The sequence below is a fragment of the Nipponia nippon genome, unplaced genomic scaffold (assembly GCF_047370975.1).
Source record: "Nipponia nippon isolate SJK-2023a ecotype South Korea unplaced genomic scaffold, ASM4737097v1 scaffold_4, whole genome shotgun sequence".
Taxonomy (NCBI): domain Eukaryota; kingdom Metazoa; phylum Chordata; class Aves; order Pelecaniformes; family Threskiornithidae; genus Nipponia; species Nipponia nippon.
The window spans coordinates 47,777,332-47,796,071 of record NW_028262358.1 but is presented as its reverse complement, the minus strand read 5'-3'; the positions used below and the strand labels follow the sequence as shown (position 1 = coordinate 47,796,071).

Sequence of the window (18,740 nt, the reverse complement as noted above, 5' to 3'; positions counted from 1 at the left end):
ATGGAAAAAAAAAAAGGTCAAATCTTATTCTGGTCTACAGTAACAGGAGGATTATACCTAAGACACGGGCAATAATTATTACAGCCTGTGGTTGCAGGTCAGTCTAAACTGGAGAACGCTGCTTAGGGAGGCTGCAGAGAAATTTGAAGAAGCATCTGGCAGGGAGAAGATAACCATGCTTGATATTTTAGCAGTACGGGGGGGACACTAGAAAGTCACATTAAGTCCCTTCTAGATCTATACTTGTAGACATCTTGGAATACTGCAGACCAGCTTTCCATGTTCTTACTGATCCCCTGTCTGTGTTAATTCTTCTTGCATTAATTAAATTGTCACTATACACTCCAGTTTATGAAACAGGCAAGACTCTACCAAGTCTGACTTCCTTCTGTGATATTTTTTCCCCAATTAGATCCACGCCAGATTTTAGAGTTACATTCTGCATTCTCACTGGCTGAATCCTATTGCAATTTCATGTCAGCTTTTGAGTTTTCAGGCACCAATGCTGCACAAGAGCCTCTGCTTGCAGTGAGGCTTTCCAGGCACACTGGGCTTTGAGAAGTAAATGTCAGTAGCACATTTACTTTAGTTAAGAAGGGGAAAATGATGATCTTCAAAAACTTACCTTTGCAGCATTTTTGGATGATAGATTATGTAGGTGGTTGTTATTGAGTCTGGGAACAATCTCTGCAAAGACTGGGTGCTACACTGCTCACAAGGGAAACACAAGCTCTATCAGTAGTTCCTCAGATAATAATACTACATCACCACTACTCTATTGAACTAATTAGATTAAAACTAGTTGGAGAACACCTAAACTAAAATAAACAGTAGACATGCCCTTGCTGATCCAATGGAAAACCAGACCATGAACTGTTTCTGAAGTTTATCCTCTCCTGTGTCATCCCATGTCTATGGGTTCAGTTCCTTTCTGCCCTTACAATCTCACCCTGAAGGACAGAGCTATTCAGAGCAGTAACACCTCACGTGCTTTTGCTCCATTAGAGACACTCTGTGGGCCCTTGCATTCAGTGGGGTAAGGAGGTGGGAGAGGGGAGGATGAAAAAGGCAAGCTGCCATGTCAGAAAATGAATGTGGGAAGGAGATTTGATGGATGAGTAACATTTTGACGGGGTGAAAAGTAAGCACAGGTGAAGGCTGAATCAATTCAGAAAAACTTGGGAATCTCTTTTCAAGGTAAGACATAATAGCAGTTGTTTTCAACTTTATCATTGCTAGATCCTTACCAATTGTTCAAAAAGAAAGGTATCTTTCTCTCTGGTCTAGTTTTTTTTGTTACCTATGATTCCTGAAATAATATATTTCCACTGAAGAGGATGATAACATTGTATTTCTGTCCATTTGCTTTAAAGAGGATTAAGAAATCAGAAAAAATATACTAACCCACCTCCTGCCTCATGTCCTTTCCCCAGTCCATTTTCCAAAACAAGGCTAAGGTAAATCTTCGGCTAAGGTGAATCATCTCTTTGTGTTGTACTGCAAATGCTCCTGCTAACAGCATTTCCATCAAGGCAGATTTTCATGCAGATAAACTGAACAACTCAGAGTTTTCCCTGGGGACCATGTGAGCTGTGCCACAGTCGTACAGCCTCCCTGCGGGGTCACCTGCTTACCCCAAGACACTCGGCTGCTGGGCAGACAGAGCTGGGACTGGGACTCCCAGCACCCTCAGGACACCTGGTACCCCTAAGCCTCTCCAGAGAGACAGGCCTGCTGTGAGCCCTCACCTCTGCAGCTCCTGAGCAGCCTGCCAGGTGGCACTGACAGCATCGAGGGCCCCACTCATGAGCAGAGATCAGGGTCCAAGGGTTAAAGGACCTGGAGGCACCCTTGTCCCCAGTGGCTCAGGTGACAGGTTGTTAGATTTCATGTTGAGGTGTTATAGTGATCTGGCTCCCTCGGGATTCAGGCAGCTGGCTCTGGAGACAGGAGGAAAAGTGCTAATTTCTTGATGCTCTTACTCTTTAGTATTGGTAAATGGGAGTAGATTTTCCTTTGCAACTCAGAGTAAACACATGGACAGAAAACTGAAAACAATCACAAAGCCGGGAGAAGGCATAATATATGAACGGTGTCTCCAGTTTTTATGAGTAAAATAGCACTGCGAGAGAAAATATTTCCAATAAAATGGTCTCTTTTGATGGTTCTGCATTTTGGAAGACCAGAAAAATAATTTTAAATGATTCTTTGTAGGTAACTGTAAAGCAATCTTCCAGGTCTTACAGTTGTGCTTCTGATTTGACACCTCCTCATACTTAATTAAGCTTGTGTATAGGTTTACTTAGTGTCTAACATCCATTTATGAAGAAAGAGACAAGGATGTGATGCACAGCAGTGTGGAGCTCTCTGTGCATTTGATATATGGGTAGTGAACATGACCCATACTATATTCAAGGGCGTGAAAGAAAGGAAGAGTGAAAGGGTAATTCAGGCTTCCTGTATTGCATGTCTCTGTTGGGATGACATGTGGAGATATCTATTTCTCCATCTCAGTACTCCTTAACTTCTGAAAAAGCATCAGCCAGAATACCCATAGCTCCCCCATCAAGAACATTTTCACCCAAAGATTAAATTATGGACATGAAGTCATACAGGTAGAATTTGATTCACGTTAATCCAGAACCTAAGTATTAGAGCTTCACATGAAAGCAACCCTCCTGTAGGATTTGATGAAGTAAAAGTCTCAAATGTGAGTATTTAATCATGAGAAGTATGGCTTAGGTGGTACTTGCCCTTAGCTCTGGAGATACCGCCAGAAGTGATATTGTTACACTGATTGACTGCAGGATAAAGCCACCATCTGGAAGGAAGTTGCACCCTTGGATGGGTGGAGTCAATAGCAAACTCGGTTGATATCCACTATCCACATGTCCACTACATGCTGGTTGTCCAGTTTGCAAATTGCACTGCATTGCTCACCAGTTTAAAATATTTCAGGGAATGTCCTTTATAGGTCTTTCTTTGGTTTCATCTAACATTTTGAATATTAATTGTTGCCCCGATAGATTCCTGTTTCTAGTATCAGCTGCAGCAAAGACTCTATGTCACTATTGTCAGTCTTCAGCACTGTAATTTCAAAAGGAGTTAACAGAGTACAGAGTTAATCAGTGACTTGTACCCTCATTCCTGAGTGAATGCCCTATCTGATTTGCTAATATGTTGCATAAAGTTTTTCTGCATTGTGGAAAGACAGCCTGTATCTGTTTGTTTGAAAAGAGTTCCACAGGGATAAAAACATGAGCAGAAATAGGGAAAGAGTCATCAAAATAATGGAAAATTGTTTTTCACAGGGTGAAAAGATTCCCCCAGAAGGCATGCTGTTTTCTTACAGAGGTATTTTATACCCTGCTACACTTAGCAGCCCAGAAACTTTGGAAGCTCTGAAATCAGGAGAGATGATGTGATTCTAGCAGGCTATCCTAAAACAGGTGAATGTTTTTTTCTTGATAAGTAGTCAAGTACACAGGGCTGCAATCCAGAAGTTTGTGCTATCATTTAACACAGCAATAATACCTGAGAAAAGCTTATGGTGACATCAGACTTCATAGGATCATGAATTTACATTGTAAGGTATCTCTGGAGGTCAAATAATACAACCTCCTGCTCAAAGCAGGGGAAAGACCTGACCTTCAAAGTTAGGTTTGGTTGCTCAAGGCTTTGTCCAGAAGAGTTATAAAACTCTGAGGGTGGAGATTCACCACTCACTGGAAATCTATTGCAGTGTTTTCCCACTATAGTGGCTTTTTTGGGTTTGTTTTTTTGGTTGGTTGGTTTGTTTACTTCTATGCAGTCAGACATCCCCTTGTTGTGATTTGTAATATGCCCCTTTTTTAATTTCCTGGCCAATTTTCAGAAGAGTTGGCTCTGTCTTCATTTCAACCTCCAGTAGTGGAAGACTGCAGTGAGATTTCCCCATGCCTTATCTTTTTTTTTCTCCTGCCTGAGCAAACCAAGCCTTTCTATGCATTTTATTTGCTCTAGCTCCCAGTGATTTCATGGAAGTTCAGCAGGACTTTCTCCAGATTCTCCAAATCGCTTGTGCTTCAGTGCAGGAACTGCACACAGTATTCAAGTGGTGAAGGGTTGGGTAAAGCAAGGTAATCACAACCCTTGATATTCTGACCACTTTTGCTAACACAGGAAAGTACGTTGTCACCCTACATGCTGCAAGGGCAATACAGGGAATATATCCTGCTAATGAGGGCAGAAGAACTACTGTTTCCATAGACTTCCAGCATTGAAGAATGCAGGTGTTTCCCATGTTTCTAAATGGAGGGAAAGACATGAATGCCACCAGGACCCTTGGATTATTTCCTCTCTCTTTCACTATGGGCATTTTAGATTCCTTCTTTTTTTCCCTATCCACTTTAGAGAAATATCTTAATAGGTCATTTGCAGAAAAAGAGGAATTGTTGATCCTTATCACATCCCCTTTGTGTGCAGCCTGCACAAGCAGAAATGGTTTAAAAGTGTGAGGGTTCACCTACACACATGTATTGGGTTTGGCTGAGATGGAGTTAATTTTCCCCATAGCAGCCCTCATAGTGCTATGCTTTGCATTGATAGCTGGAAGGGTGTTGATAACACACCAGTGTTTTGGCTACTGCTGAGAGGTGCTCGCGCAGCATCAAGGCTGTCTCTTGGGAGGGGGCACAGACAGGACAGCTGATCCAGATTGACCAAAGGGATATTCCATACCATATGACATCCACTCAGTAATAACAGCTAGGAGAAAGGAGGAGGGGGGGGAGCATTGATTGTTTTACAATGTTTGTCCTCCAGAGCAACCACTGCACATGCTGGGGCCCTGCTTCCTGGGGGTGGCTGGACATCGCCGCTGATGGGAAGCAGAGAACAAAATCTTTTTCTTTTCCTTTTGCTTTTCTGCACACAGCCTTTGCTTCTGCTTTCATTAAACTGTCCTTATCTCGACCCACAGGCCTTTCGTTATATGTTCTCTCCCCTGTCCATCTAAGCAGGGTGAGTGACAGAGCAGCTTTGGTGGGCACCTGGCATCTAGCCAGGGTCAACCCACCACAACATCCCAGAAGGTGCTAGGTGAAAACTGAGACTTGGCTCTCCAGTCCCTCACACACCAGTTTTGCCAGGTTGCAGCGGCCAAGACAGCTAAGCCTCGTGCAAAGGCGGTGACAGGAGCTTGACAGTCTGGTGGTTTGGTTGATGACCCCTTCTGCTGCCAGTTATGGAAGCCTAGCTGGGGGCTGGGAACGAGGCAAAACTATGTTGATCACGAAGAGACTGTACACTGAAGCTGGTTGGGAGGAGGGAACAGAATGTTCCCAAAGACAGGGATGTGGAAGGAGAGCAGAAACAGCCAAGGGACGACTCAGTTGGCCCTGTGCTGGGACCTCTACTACTCTTGAGTAATTTCCACAGGTCTGAGGTGACCAAAAAGTGCCAGAGCTGGAAAAAGCAATAGAGGTCTGCTTCTATTTCCACTGAGGGACGGGGTGTGCTGCCGAAGCAAGCAGGGTAGCACTCCACAACATCTGACTGACAGCTCTGTTGGCTTTTGGCATACCCTTGTTGATTGTTGCCCAGAGTCGTGGTTTAACCTCAGCTGACAACTAAGCACCACACAGCTGCTTGCTCATTCCACCCTGGTGGAATGGGGGGGAGAAACAGAACAGTAAAAGTGAGAAAAATTGTGGGTTGAAATAAAGACAGTTTAACAGGTAAAGCAAAAGCCATGTGTGCAAGCAAAGCAAACTAAGGAATTCATTCACTACTGTCCATCAGCAGGCAGGTGTTCAGCCATCTCCAGGAAAGCAGGCCTCCATCATGCGTAACGGTTACTTGGGAAGACAAACGACATCACTCCAAACATCTCCCCCTTCCTTCTTCTTCCCCCAGCTTTATATGCTGAGCATGACGTCATGTGGTATGGAATATCCCTTTGGTCAGCTGGGGTCAGCTGTCCCTCCCAATTTCTTGTGCACCCCCAGCCTGCTTGCTGGTGGGGTGGTGTGAGAAGCAGAAAAGGCCTTGACTCTCTAAGCACTGCTCAGCAACAGTGGAAATATCCTTGTATTACTAACAGTTTCCAGCACAAATCCAAAACATAGCCCCATACTAGCTACTATGCAAAGAACTAACTCTGCCCCAGCCAAAACCAGCACACCCACCTGTTGACAGGCTAAGGTACAATATAGAGCCAAACTGGTCCACAAATGTGAACCAGTTTGACAGGATATCCTGTCAGCCAGATTGACATGAAAAAGTGCAAATGCGCAGTCCAGAATGGATGTGTTACTGTTGTCTTTATCCTCTCAGGAACCAATTGGCTTGACCAAATGGTGAGGGAGTTGGAATCAACAGATGCCAAATATACAGAAGAAGAAATGAAAGACACAATAAATGCTGAAAAGAAGTTAGAGCCATTTCCATATCTAGAAATTGGAGATCCTGGAACATATGAGGTTGGCAGGGACTGAAAATACTGGCACTGCTGTTCTTACAGGTGGTATTAGCTGAAAGACAATGGCCCATCTCAGAGGTAATGGAGAGCCTAGAGCCTTAACAACAGCTATGGCCTGCACAAGTAGCATGTGCTATTGCCCTTGGTGTCCCAGCACAAGGGTCTCAGAGCCCAGACAGTGCTGAGAAGCCACAGGGGGCTCCAGCCCTGGGCCCAGGGGGTTTGATCAGTAAGACCTTTTTCTTGCATGTCCTGTCGTCAAGCCTATCTTGTGAAATGGTGCTCTGTGGCAGAGGCTGGCAGAAGCTTACACCATGAGTGCATCCCTGTGGGTTTTCCAAGGGGTAAGATCCTTCTTCTTACCCACAATTCCTGAAAAGGCACATGTCACTGAATAAGCTACTTCTGTCCTGTTACATTTCTTCCCACTTGCTTTACAGAGGATGAAGAAACTGCCTTCCAGAAGAATCATAGTAACCCATCTGCCACCTCATCTCCTGCCCCCATCCATTCTCCAAAGCAAGGCTAAGGTGAGTCTTCTCTTTGCATCACACTGCAAAAGCTTTTCCACCCCAAACTAGCTTTCGTCTGTCTATGTGAGATGTGTTTTCTGCACTTTCACCTGGGCTGGTCAATGCACAGGCACATTTCCAAGCTTGAAGAGACAGAGTGCTGTGTGCTGAGGCTGTGAACAAACATCCTCTCCCAGCAGCAGCTTTGCTGACTCAAGAGGTTACTGTCAGTGGGCTTGTCACTGGGTGTCACTGCGCCTTCAGATCTGCTTCAGAAAGATGCTTCTAGGTTTGTGTCAGAAAACTGAGCAGGGCAAGCAGTTATTCCATTTGCTTTAACTTACCTCCAAGACCAGACTACCTGTGGAAAGCCCAACACAGGCTGGGGCTAAGATAATCTTCAATGGGGATTTCTGCAGAGAGAAGCAAGGGTGCACCCACAGCCTGCTTGCGGGTCTCCTGTCCAGTAGCCCATGAGCTTATTTCCCTGGATTGGAGCTAGCTCAGAGCTATGTCCCAAGTGGATCACTGAAAAGCTTCTTGTTTTCAACCTCAAGTTCACATTAGCAGTAAGTGGCCTGCAAAAGCTCTAATTTCTTGCTCAAGAAGAGGAATTAGACCAGCATTGTACGGTCTGGTAGGTGTTAGTGGACATGCAATATGTGTTGAGTAGGTGGTGTTTTGTTCAGTCTCCAAATGAGAACCAAATTAGGTGTTCTCTTCCTCCAGATCCTTGTGCTAGTTTGGAACCCTAAAAACATGGCTGTCTCCTATTACTGCTTCTACAACAACATGCCAGTGCTGCCATCCTTCACCTCCTGGTATGGGTACTTCGCAGCTTTCATGAATGGGAAATGTACTTTGCCCTGCATCCTCTGGCATTCCTCCTTACATGAGGGGCATACACAGGACCCTGTGCATGGGAATCCTGCCCCAACATACCTTACCAAGGCACTACCAGGACAGACAGACAGGCCCATGTTATGGCTGAAACAGGGAGTACCAGAGAATCAGTTTCTTTTGTCTCTAACTCTGAACGGAGAGATCATGAGAAAGCTTTAGCCTGACTTTTCCATTTCCACCATAGAGGTTGTTGTTCAGTGCAACCTAGTGGCCAGAGCTGGGGGATCCTGCACTGACCTCAGCTAAAAGAACAGACATGTTGAGCTGGTCTCCACCACCCTGGTGCAATGCTTAGAGAGCTGTCTGGGTTGACTCCTCTGATTTGGTAAAAGCCTGTTTTGGGGAAACCCTACACAGCTATGTTTCTTCTTTTTCTGCAGTGGCCTGGGAATCCTACTTTGACCACTTAGTAGAATGCAACAAATACATTGGCCACCAGAGGATCATGATGATAAGCTACAAGGAACTCAAAGAGGTGTGGCATCTCACCTAGCTCTTCCTTGATGGGTGCACTGTGCACACTTCCTGATATGTATGGCTGTGTGGAAGAAGAAACTCTTGGGACTGTTTGCCCCTTTAGAAGAGCGTGCCTTTCTAAACTACTCTTTTATGTAGAAAGAAATGCCTTGAAGCTGAGGCCACTATGTATGGGTTCCCTCTCTGTTAGACCTTTAAGACTATGAAGTCCAACTGTTAACCTAGCACTGCCAAGTCCACCACTAAACTATGTCCCTAAGCACCACATCTACATGTCTTTTAAATACCTCCAGGGATGGAGACTCAACCACTTCCCTGGGCAGCCTGTTCCAGTGCCTGACCACCCTTTCGGTGAAGAAATTTTTCCTAATATCCAGTCTAAACCTACCCTGGTGCAACTTGAGGCTGTTTCCTCTTGTCCTATCGCTTGTTACTGGGGAGAAGAGACCAACCCCCACCTCGCTACAACCTCCTTTCAGGTAGTTGTGCAGAGCAATAAGGTCTCTCCTCAGCCTCCTCTTCTCCAGGCTAAACAACCCCAGTTCCCTCAGCCACTCCTCCTAAGGCTTGTGCTCTAGACCCTTCCCCAGCTTTTTGCCCTTCTTTGGACACGCTCCAGCACCTCGATGTCCTTCTTGTAGTGAGGGGCCCAAAACTGAACACAGTACTCGAGGTGCAGCCTCACCAGTACCTCACCAGTACAGGGGCACTATCACCTGCTGGTGGTCCTGCTGGCCACACTATTCTTGATACAAGCCAGGATGCCATTGGCCCTCTTGGCCACCTGAGCACACTGCTGGCTCATGTTCAGGCAGCTGTCAACCAACACCCCCAGGTTCTTTTCTGCCAGGCAGCATGGGGTTGTTGTGACCAAAGTGCAGGACTTGGCACTTAGCCTTGTTGAACCTCATACAGCTGACCCTGGCCCAACGATCCAGCCTGTCCAGATCCCTCTGTAGAGCCTTCCTACAGCCCCCAGCAGATCAACGCTCCTGCCCAACTTGGTGTCATCTGCAGACTTACTGAGGGTGCACTCAATCCCCTTGTCCAGATCATTGATAAAGATATTAAACAGAACTGGCCCCAGTACTGAGCCCTGGGGAACACCACTTGTGACCGGCTGCCAACTGGATTTAACTCCATTCACCCCAAGTCTTTGGGCCTGGCCATCCAGCCAGTTTTTAACCCAGCGAAGGGTATGCCCATCCAAGCCATGAGCAGCCAGTTTCTCCAGGAGAATGCTGTGAGAAACAGTGTCAAAGGCTTTACTAAAGTCCAGGTAGACAACATCCACAGGCTTTCCTTCATCCACTAAGCAGGTCACCTTGTCACAGAAGGAGATCAGGTTAGTCAAGCAGGATGCGTCGCATCTTTCTTATAAGCCCCCTTTAAGTACTGAAAGTCTGCAATAAGGTTTCCCTGGAGCCTTCTCTTCTCCAGGCTGAACAACCCCAACTCTTTCAGCCTTTCCCCATAGGAGAGGTGTTCCATCCCTCTGATCAGTTTTGTGATCCTCCTCTGGACCCGCTCCAAAAGGTCCACATCTTTCTTGAACTGAGGACTCCAGAGCTGGATGCATGTATGCTGGATACATACATGGTGATATCAAAAGCTATCTAGATAACAGAAAGCAGTGTGAATCTCAGTGTCTTCAAGGAGGTGAACAAGGGAACAAACCTGATCAGAAGTGGGGAAACAGTGACTGAAATATTCAAAAGGCCTTTACTAAGATAAAAAGATCTCAAGATCTGTTCGGTTTTTTTTTTTTTTTTCCTGCAAAGGTTTTTTTGGCCCAAGGGCTCTTAGCAGCCCAGAAACTTTGGAATCTCTGAAATCCTTTGAAACCAGGACTGATGATGTGATTGTCATCATCCTTCCTAAAATGGGTGAGTCTTACTTGCTTGATGAAGAGTCCACTGCTGCAGTCCAGAAGTGTGTGACTGCACATAACACAGCAATAACACCCACGACAGGTTAATGATGACTTCAGCCTGCTGTGGAGGCACAGGAGCAGGGGTTGTTCCATGGAGGAGGTCAGGACCACTGGTGTTTCCACAGATCTCCACTGCAGGACGTAAGTCATTCCTGTGTGCTGGGTGGAGGTACAGGCCCACCTGCAACCCAGACTCTTGGACCTTTTTCCTCTCCCTTCCCATGCCTTTCAATCCCATCATTTGGGATTACCAGGTACCTTCATGGTTTCTCCTAATCACTTAAAGAAATATCTTAACAGGTCATTTGAAGAACAAAAGAGTAGGTGAGGTTTGATCTGCGTTACATCCATTTCATGCTCAACCTGAAACTTTTTTTCGCAGACCAGAAAGGTATAAAATTGTGAGGTTTCATGTCAATATCAAAAGTATTTTAGATATCATTTCACATTTGAGTTGTAACATCTCGAAGTTCCAACCAATCTTAAAAGAACTGTGTTAGAAAATGCTTTATGTGACTCATTTTAAATGTGATGTGGCCAAGATTCAACCCACTTAATTAGCTGGTGTGGTGGTGAATGATGAATAAGCTGAGAGAGATGCAGCCTAACTTGCAGCTCAACAGGGGGAATGGGATTCTGGCTTCTAAAACAACATTTCTCACAGAAATTATAGAAATATGACTTGGAGAGATGAGCTCAGACTCTCCTGCTGGTTAAAAGGCTGAAACTGGATTTGGTCATTAGGAGGTAATGTAATGGTTGCACACAAACACCTCTGAAAAGCAGTAAAAACCTTGGATGGGACCTAAATTCTTTTAGTCTCTGAAGACTGTTACTTTTAACTGATTTCTCCAATTTTTTTTTTTAATTTCTTTTCAGAAATTGATAAATTTTATTTCCTTTTGACTAAGTCATCATTACAGGCTGTTTTGCATTTGTTTCTACAGACACAGTCATCAGTCTTTTCTGATTTGTCATATCTTATAGTTTCCCAACTGATGTTACCCAACCCTACTTAATGGATTTCCTCCTCCAGACCTCTCAGTCTATGTATGCTTGCGGGTCTACAGGCTGAAACCCTTGGCTATAATAAAACAGCCTCTTCCTAAGCCTCACAGCTTTTAACATTTTTTCTTGCTTGTTTTTTTAGTTTTATCAATAGTCCATGGACTTATCTATTTCTAGTAAAATGTTTATTTTGTATTTGTTTCCAATCCCTTTAAAGAGAATGAAATAATTCTCTTCCAGAAGAATGATATCAGCCTCATGTCCTGCTCCACTCGTGCTTTTCCAAAGCAAGGCTAAGATGAATCTTGCTTTTGATTCAGTCTGAAACTACTGTTATTAATAGCATTTTCATACAGATTAATTTTCCATTTCCTGTGTAAAATGTCTTTTCTGAGATTATATGTAGGCTTTAGGGGGATAATTATACATTTCCAAATGTGAAGTGATAAAGTGCTGTTTGCAGAGACTGGACATGTTCTCTTGCAGCTGCAACTATAATGGCTCCATAGGCTATTGCTGCCTTCAGCTCATCCTTGCCAAAGACAAATGCTCCCTCAAATTTCCTGGGGGAGCTGCTCCCTGGCCTCTTTCATCCCAAATAATCCAGACTAGGATCTCTTTAAACTAACTGTGAAAGGACCTTGAATCATCCAAAGCTTAGAGGTGAGCCTACCTGGACCTTTTCATTACAGTGGACACACCATAAACACCCAGAGGGCTGTAAACTTCTAAAGGCTACTTTTAAGTTTAGCTACACGAGGACAATCAACGTTTAAAATACGGAAACTCAGTTTCTTCTCAGTGAGAACATAATAATATCACAGACTTTTTAAGTAAGTCTCCTTTCTCCTCACAATTTTTTGTCTCAGTCCAGCAACATTTCGTGGCATTTTGGGTTGCAGCAGGCTCCACACAGGCTAAATATTCCTAAGAAATTTGAGCTAGTGGCTGCCCCAAAGGCTAGGCTTACTTCCCTCTTCTGACTGTAGTTGTCTGCTCCTTCTTTTGCATGAGCTCTTGTGCTTGTCTGACATCCCCAGCTTTTTGAAGCAGCATGAAACACTCACTTTTGGTGGCAGCAAGCTGTCAGATTGTCCCGGCTGTCTTGCACAACCTCACCCCTGGTGCCTCTGGGTCTCTAAGAATGAATTTTTCTATTGCTTCAGAGGCTTGGCTCTGTTATTTTCTGCTTCTTTCAGGCATCTCCTAATATCTGCTCTCGCCACAGGCTTCCTGTCTGCTGGGTTATGCACCCATGCTCCAGCCGGCTTTCCCAGCTCAGGGCACTCCTTCACCCAGAGCAGAGCAGGCACAGCAAGGCAAACCGGCAACCCCCTGCCCGGCCACTGAAAGGGAACAGGGTAGATACGACACTCTGTGCATGCATTGGCAGACAGCATCCTACTCCTTCATACCTAGAGAGGGGCAGCAGTGCTGACTGGTTGTAGATATGCTAGAAGTTATAGCCTCTTAGGCTGTCAGGGGAAACTGGACATGTTTCTGTAAAGGGAACTTTAGACCTAAAATCCAGTGGCAATTATTTAAGGTTTATTGCATTCCCTCTGATTGTTTTAGCAAGAAACTCATTAATTATTTGAAAAATAATGAATTTATACTTTTGCTATCAAGAAACAGCTTGCTAGCAAAGTTATACATGAATTATTTTTTCAAATAGAATTGACAATTTTAGCAAATATTAAAAATATATATTTTCTGAGCATTTAACAGCTTTTTTCCTGGCCACTCAGTTGCATACTTATGGGTTTTTTTTCAGATAAGATCCAGAACATCAAAGATGCAGCCATCTTCTGCTTCTACTTTTACTTCTACTCCTGGGATAAGTACTTCACAGCTTTATGAATGGGAGAGGTACTTTCCATTGTCTGGAAAGATATTCTGATTAATAGTGTGTACAGGTAAAAATAGTTGTAAAAATATTACTGAAATCATGTACAACAGGTCATAATGACCCATTAAGATCAGTTCAATGGTGCTTCAAAATAGGAATGGTCAGGAAATTGCTGTTCCTGGAAGTAAAATTCAAATAATGTATATTTATGCAGTATAGTTTCTGGGTTTTATTGAAATACCAAAACATAATTTTGGAAAAAACTCAAACATTTTAGATAAAATTAGATAATAGATAATTTAGATAAATTTTTCTATCCAGTGAAAAACCCCTTTTCTTCTTGGAAAAGATTTTGGCAGGAACTCTTACCATATACATTGAAATGTATTTTGAAGGACTAGAAATTGAGTTTGGATATGACATAATTCTAGTGAAATCATTTTGCACAGGAGGAATTTTGCCATTTTGGAACAAAAATGTGCTAAAGAAGCTAACCTTCACAAACAAAAGCATTTTTGTATTAACAAGACTTATGGCCAGTGCTCTCCATAATGATCCTCAGTGGCCAAAAGTATGCACATCTACACACAGGTGTAAATAAATCCTTGGTCTTCTGGAAAAATAAGGACAACTCTTAGAGGTTCATTTTTATTCCTAAGTTGTCTGGATGATGCTGGCCATGTATGAATAGAGGCAGTGGCATCATTTTCAAAATTACAGAGCATTTATTTTCCATGGGTATCAGTAGATGGTGATAGCATGGAATAGCTCTTAAAATCAGACCAGCTAATATCATCAGAAAGATACATAAAGATACTTTGGAGGGAAATTTTGCCCAATATGGTAAAATTAAGAAAAAAAAAAAGGGTCCAATATGTTGTCATGGAATTTAAACTGCCTCAGACTGAACCGACGAGTTAAATGTAAATATGTATTTTATAGATGGAATTGAAAGCTACATGGCAGTAACATGAAACATTACATATTTGGCAAAAGTGTTTAACTACTGCTTGCATGTGTCCTCTCTCATTGGTCTTACTTCAGATGCAAAATGTCTTCTAAATGTCTTTTTCAAAATGTCTGCAATAGATAGGCATGTAGGCGATGCCACCCTGCCATCAGACAGCCCGCTTCCTTAGCTCAATATCTCCCTGTCCATTGGGGTCGGTTCCCTGGGAAGCGTGATTTCTCCTCATGACCCTGTATCTGCTCATTGACCCTGAGCCCAGCACGCTCACTCTTACAAATATGGACTCATAAGCTGTGTCAACAAGCCTACCAGAGTTTCCTGGAAGTTAGTGGTAAAGCAGCGTGTCCCATGTGCATCATTTTGTATGGGCAAAATAGCCTTGCAGGAGGAGGAGCCTCTGCTCGCTGCTACCCTACTTACTCTGCCTCGTAGATTTCCTCAGTGGAGCTGGGACCCAAAGACTTTTCACAGCAAACCCACTCAGGGAAAACTGTGAAGCCTACAGAAACACTGCTGTAACTCTGCCAAAAGTACAGGCAAAATATAATTCTGTACAAATTGTGTATCAGAATCAGATGCTGGGAATGAGAAGGGTAGCTGAATTCCCTCGGTCTCCTTGACTGATGGAGATTGAAGCAGCTGCAAAGAAGACCAGTTTCAAAGCTATGAAAGAGAACTCCTCAGAAACCCAAAAACATTTGGGAGTATTTTTTCAGAAAAGGTGAGCTGACAATTCTTTGTAGGCAGCTGTAAAAAAAATCGGTTCTACTTTTTAGTACTAATGTTATCTACCACAATTGCGCTTAGATAGCTCATGTTATACAGAAAAATGTGTGGATGCATTTACAGAATGATACAAAGTAGCATTGAGGTTACCTAGGTTCAGCTACCTAAAAGTTAGATATCTAAGTTAGGCTAGTGGTCTTGGTATCTTTCTAACGGACAAGGCAAGTGCTTCCAGCGGAAAGTTCGTTACTCTATTGTTAGACCTCTGTCTTGGCATATTGCCTTCTGGGGGTCCCCATTCTTCCCTGAGACTGTTCTACCCTCTGAGGAAGTCTCATTAAAAAAAAAAACCACAATTTATTTATCACTTATCTAAGAATAAGCTATTGGAGGGCTATGTTATGGGAAAACGGGCCATATTTAAAAAAAAAAAATATGTCATAGCTTGTCAGCTGAGCAATAGTGATCAATTACTGCACACTCCTCATGATATTAATCCTAGGTTTTCCTCACCAAGGCTAAACAAATGGGTGACCTGCTGTATTTGAGCTCAGCAGAATCAGCTGAAATCTTACAATATGTTGTTTACTGGTAAATATGACACAAAGTTTCTGTGAAGGAAAAAAAATTACCTGGAATTTTATATCCTGGTGATAAATTCCGTTAACTCCACGAATGCTATGTTTTCTTTTAGATGAAGCTGTATGTGGTTTATTGGACATGAAAAAGTATTTAATACCTCGATTTGAGTTTAAGCAAGAATTACAGTACACGAATGTAACATTTTTCATCCTGTACACCGCAGCTCAGGTGCTGCCTAACTGCAGAAGTGAAATTACTCCATTTTTGTCTTAAAGGTCTCTAGACACCCAAACTCTGCTTCAAGACATGTCCAAGCACTCTTCTGTCTTAACAGGCTCTGAGCCCTAGGGCTTCTTGAAATTATGTACAGCTCGTTTGAACTTCACAGTTAGATCTCATCTTTCCCTCATACTCAGCACTTTTGGAATAGGAGGGCTCTTTATGAGCCTCCATCTGAGCCTCTCCAGATGGTAACATTTGAAAATGCTAATAATTTTTACAAACCTTTTGCAAAGCTAGACCATGTAGTGTTGATTCTCCAGAACGGCATTCAGTACAATAAAATACTTGCTAATACTGGTCTGCCTACACAAGCCCAAAAGAACTAACTATCTTGGTTTTACTAAAATTTTATTTTTAGCCTGTCACTTTTAAAATGCTTTCTTCACCTCAGAATTACTTGCAGGCTGAATAGCTCATAACAGCTCTTCTGGTAATTGCAACTCGGCTCAAAATTCTTGGCATTGGTCTGAGGAGAAATGTGCCAACCTGGGAAGCAGGGTCTTCTGGTGGCCTGAGGGGAAACATTGGCAGGAGGCTAAGGCACTGTTGGGAAGGCATTTGAAAGGTAATGGCATGTAAAGTAGTGTATATGTGTTGGTTAATATAGCACAACATAATTATCTGTGTTCTCTGCAGAAAGATTCAGGAAAAGAAAGAAATTCCCATTTCTAGCAGCTTCTCTTCCCTGAACCTAAGTTTACAGACTTCCCACAGAAACTTAATTTAAAGGCCACTTAAATCTTTATGACATTATGAATGCCAGCCTACATTTTACACAGACGTGTCTGAACACAATTTTTCAGCTGCTCCTTGTCTGGCATGCTGAGAGGTGCTGGGCAGTTCCACACAGGAGCTCCAGTTTCATCCCATTTAAAGATTATCTGACTAATAGGCACTTGGGGCAGCATCCTAAGCCCTCTCTATAGTTACTGAAAAGCAATAAATCCCCCTGACTGGCAAATGTTGTGTCTGATTTTAGATGGATTGAATCAATTTTCAGTCTCCACTGGCGCTACAGCAACTGTGTTCCTAGTTGAGATGCTGCAGATGCGGATGAAGATGGGGATGAATTGTGTCAAACTGTGCTCTGTACCAGCACTGGACTCGCCACTGTCATCATCCCACTAGGAATAAGTGATTCTGAGTTGAGTGGGTTTAAACTGCTGGGGTGAAAGGGAAAGCAATCAGGCCCCACATGTATAGGAGGGCAGATCTCTGGGTATTTTGCTGTCAGGAGAGCAGAGGTCCAAGCTGTATCTAGCTGTAAAGGCTATACCCTTGTCCTGGTTTCAGCTGGGATAGAGTTAGTTTTCTTCTTAGTAGCTGGTAGAGCACTGTGTTTTGGATTTAGGATGAGAATAATGTTGATAACACACTGATGTTTTGGTTCTTGCTGAGCAGAGTTTACACTGGTCAAGGACTTTTCAGCTTCTTGTGCTCTGCCAGGTGCATAAGAAGCTGGGAGGGAGCATGGCTAGGACAGCTGACCCAGACTGGCCAAAGGGCTATTCCATACCATATGACATCATGCTCAGTATATAAGCTGGGGGAAGAAGAAGGAAGGGGGGGACATTGGGCGTGATGGCGTTTGTCTTCCCAAGTAACCGTTACGCGTGATGGAGCCCTGCTTTCCTGAGGATGGCTGAACACCTGCCTGCCGATGGGAAGTAGGGAATGAATTCCTTGCTTTGCTTTGCTTGTGCGCGCGGCTTTTGCTTTACCCATTAAACTGTCTTTATCTCAACCCATGAGTTTTCTCACTTTTACTCTTCCGATTCTCTCCCCCATCCCACCGGGGGGGAGTGAGCGAGTGGCTGTGTGGTGCACAGTTGCTGGCTGGGGTTAAACCACGACAACCCTCTATACATCTTTGTTTTTCTGTCTTCCTGTGTGCCTTTTGCTGCAACTTACCTCTGAGAACACATGACTTAGAGAACATCTTATAATTCATATGCTTATTCTCAACTTCTCAGGGAGTATGGACCTGTCCTGCAGCAGCAGAGAGTTACTCTTTCACCAGCATCCACTAAGATATTTTCAGCTTACCATTAGAAATGTTCTTGCCTAGTTTTCTGCCATTTTGGGAGGAAGAAAGGAACAGGTGAAACATCCTTCAGGCTTCAGCAGATGGTCGACAATGGCTCCCAACTGCATACCAGATCAGGGGGAGTCACACAGTTCAGCCTGTGTGATATACATACACACATGCATGGAGAAAAAAGACTGTCAAAGACAAATAAACTCATAGAATAGTAGAACTTCTGAAGAATCAGCTGGAACATATTACCTCATGAACCTTTCTTTAGAAACAGGCAGTTTTTGTACCACTGCAAAGCCACCCCTGGTAAACCTTCTTTGAAAACATTTAGTATACTTCCAGCTGCATGTGTGTTGTCAGATATTGCTGTTCGTCTGCTTCATTCTACTTTAGTGGCCCTTAACCTCTGCAAGTCTGCTTGTCAGGTGTGCCCACACTTCTAGCTGAAGAGCATGAGGACCTTACAGGCAGCGTATTCTGAGAGGAAGGGCTTGTTCTCTGCCCTGGACACAGAAAATCTCTGCTGCTATAGCATCACCATGCAATGGACAAGATAACTCACCCCATGACATCTATCTCCCTGGACATCACTGAATAGTGTTTGGCAAGGGGTTGAATTGTGCTGGAGCTTGTGCTGGAGCCAGCTTGGTAACTTAATTTTATGCAGTTGAAGATGTCACTTGGGACTCCCAGCTGGAATCAAAGGCCTGGGAAGACTCTCCTAGCCCCACATGACTGTTTTAACCTGTTCTGCAATCCCACACATGCACAGATAGGATGAACGACACTACATAGTCTCTACCCAGAAGGACTGTGGTAATAATATTTTAAAACTAGTTTTAAAAATACCTCTGATATTATATCTTTCAGTTTTTCCAGGTGGGGTTTGTTTTGTTGGTGCTATAACTAGGCTTATCAGTTAAGAGCTTTTATGGTATTAATAAATCCATTTATTAGCAGAGATGAATGGAATATTTAGGCAATGCAGTTTTCATTTTAT

The 18,740-nt window shown here is 43.5% G+C and overlaps 1 protein-coding gene across 1 annotated transcript; it reads left to right on the top strand.

Annotated features, from left to right (window-relative positions):
* Nucleotides 1-3,257: 3,257 nt before the first annotated feature.
* LOC104018339 (sulfotransferase 6B1) lies at nucleotides 3,258-15,536 on the top strand. Its single transcript, XM_009471470.2, is given in 8 exon segments — nucleotides 3,258-3,405; nucleotides 3,408-3,449; nucleotides 6,316-6,461; nucleotides 6,901-6,990; nucleotides 7,702-7,828; nucleotides 8,256-8,350; nucleotides 14,682-14,833; nucleotides 15,533-15,536. Coding segments are annotated over 8 exon segments (804 nt in total).
* Nucleotides 15,537-18,740: the final 3,204 nt, after the last annotated feature.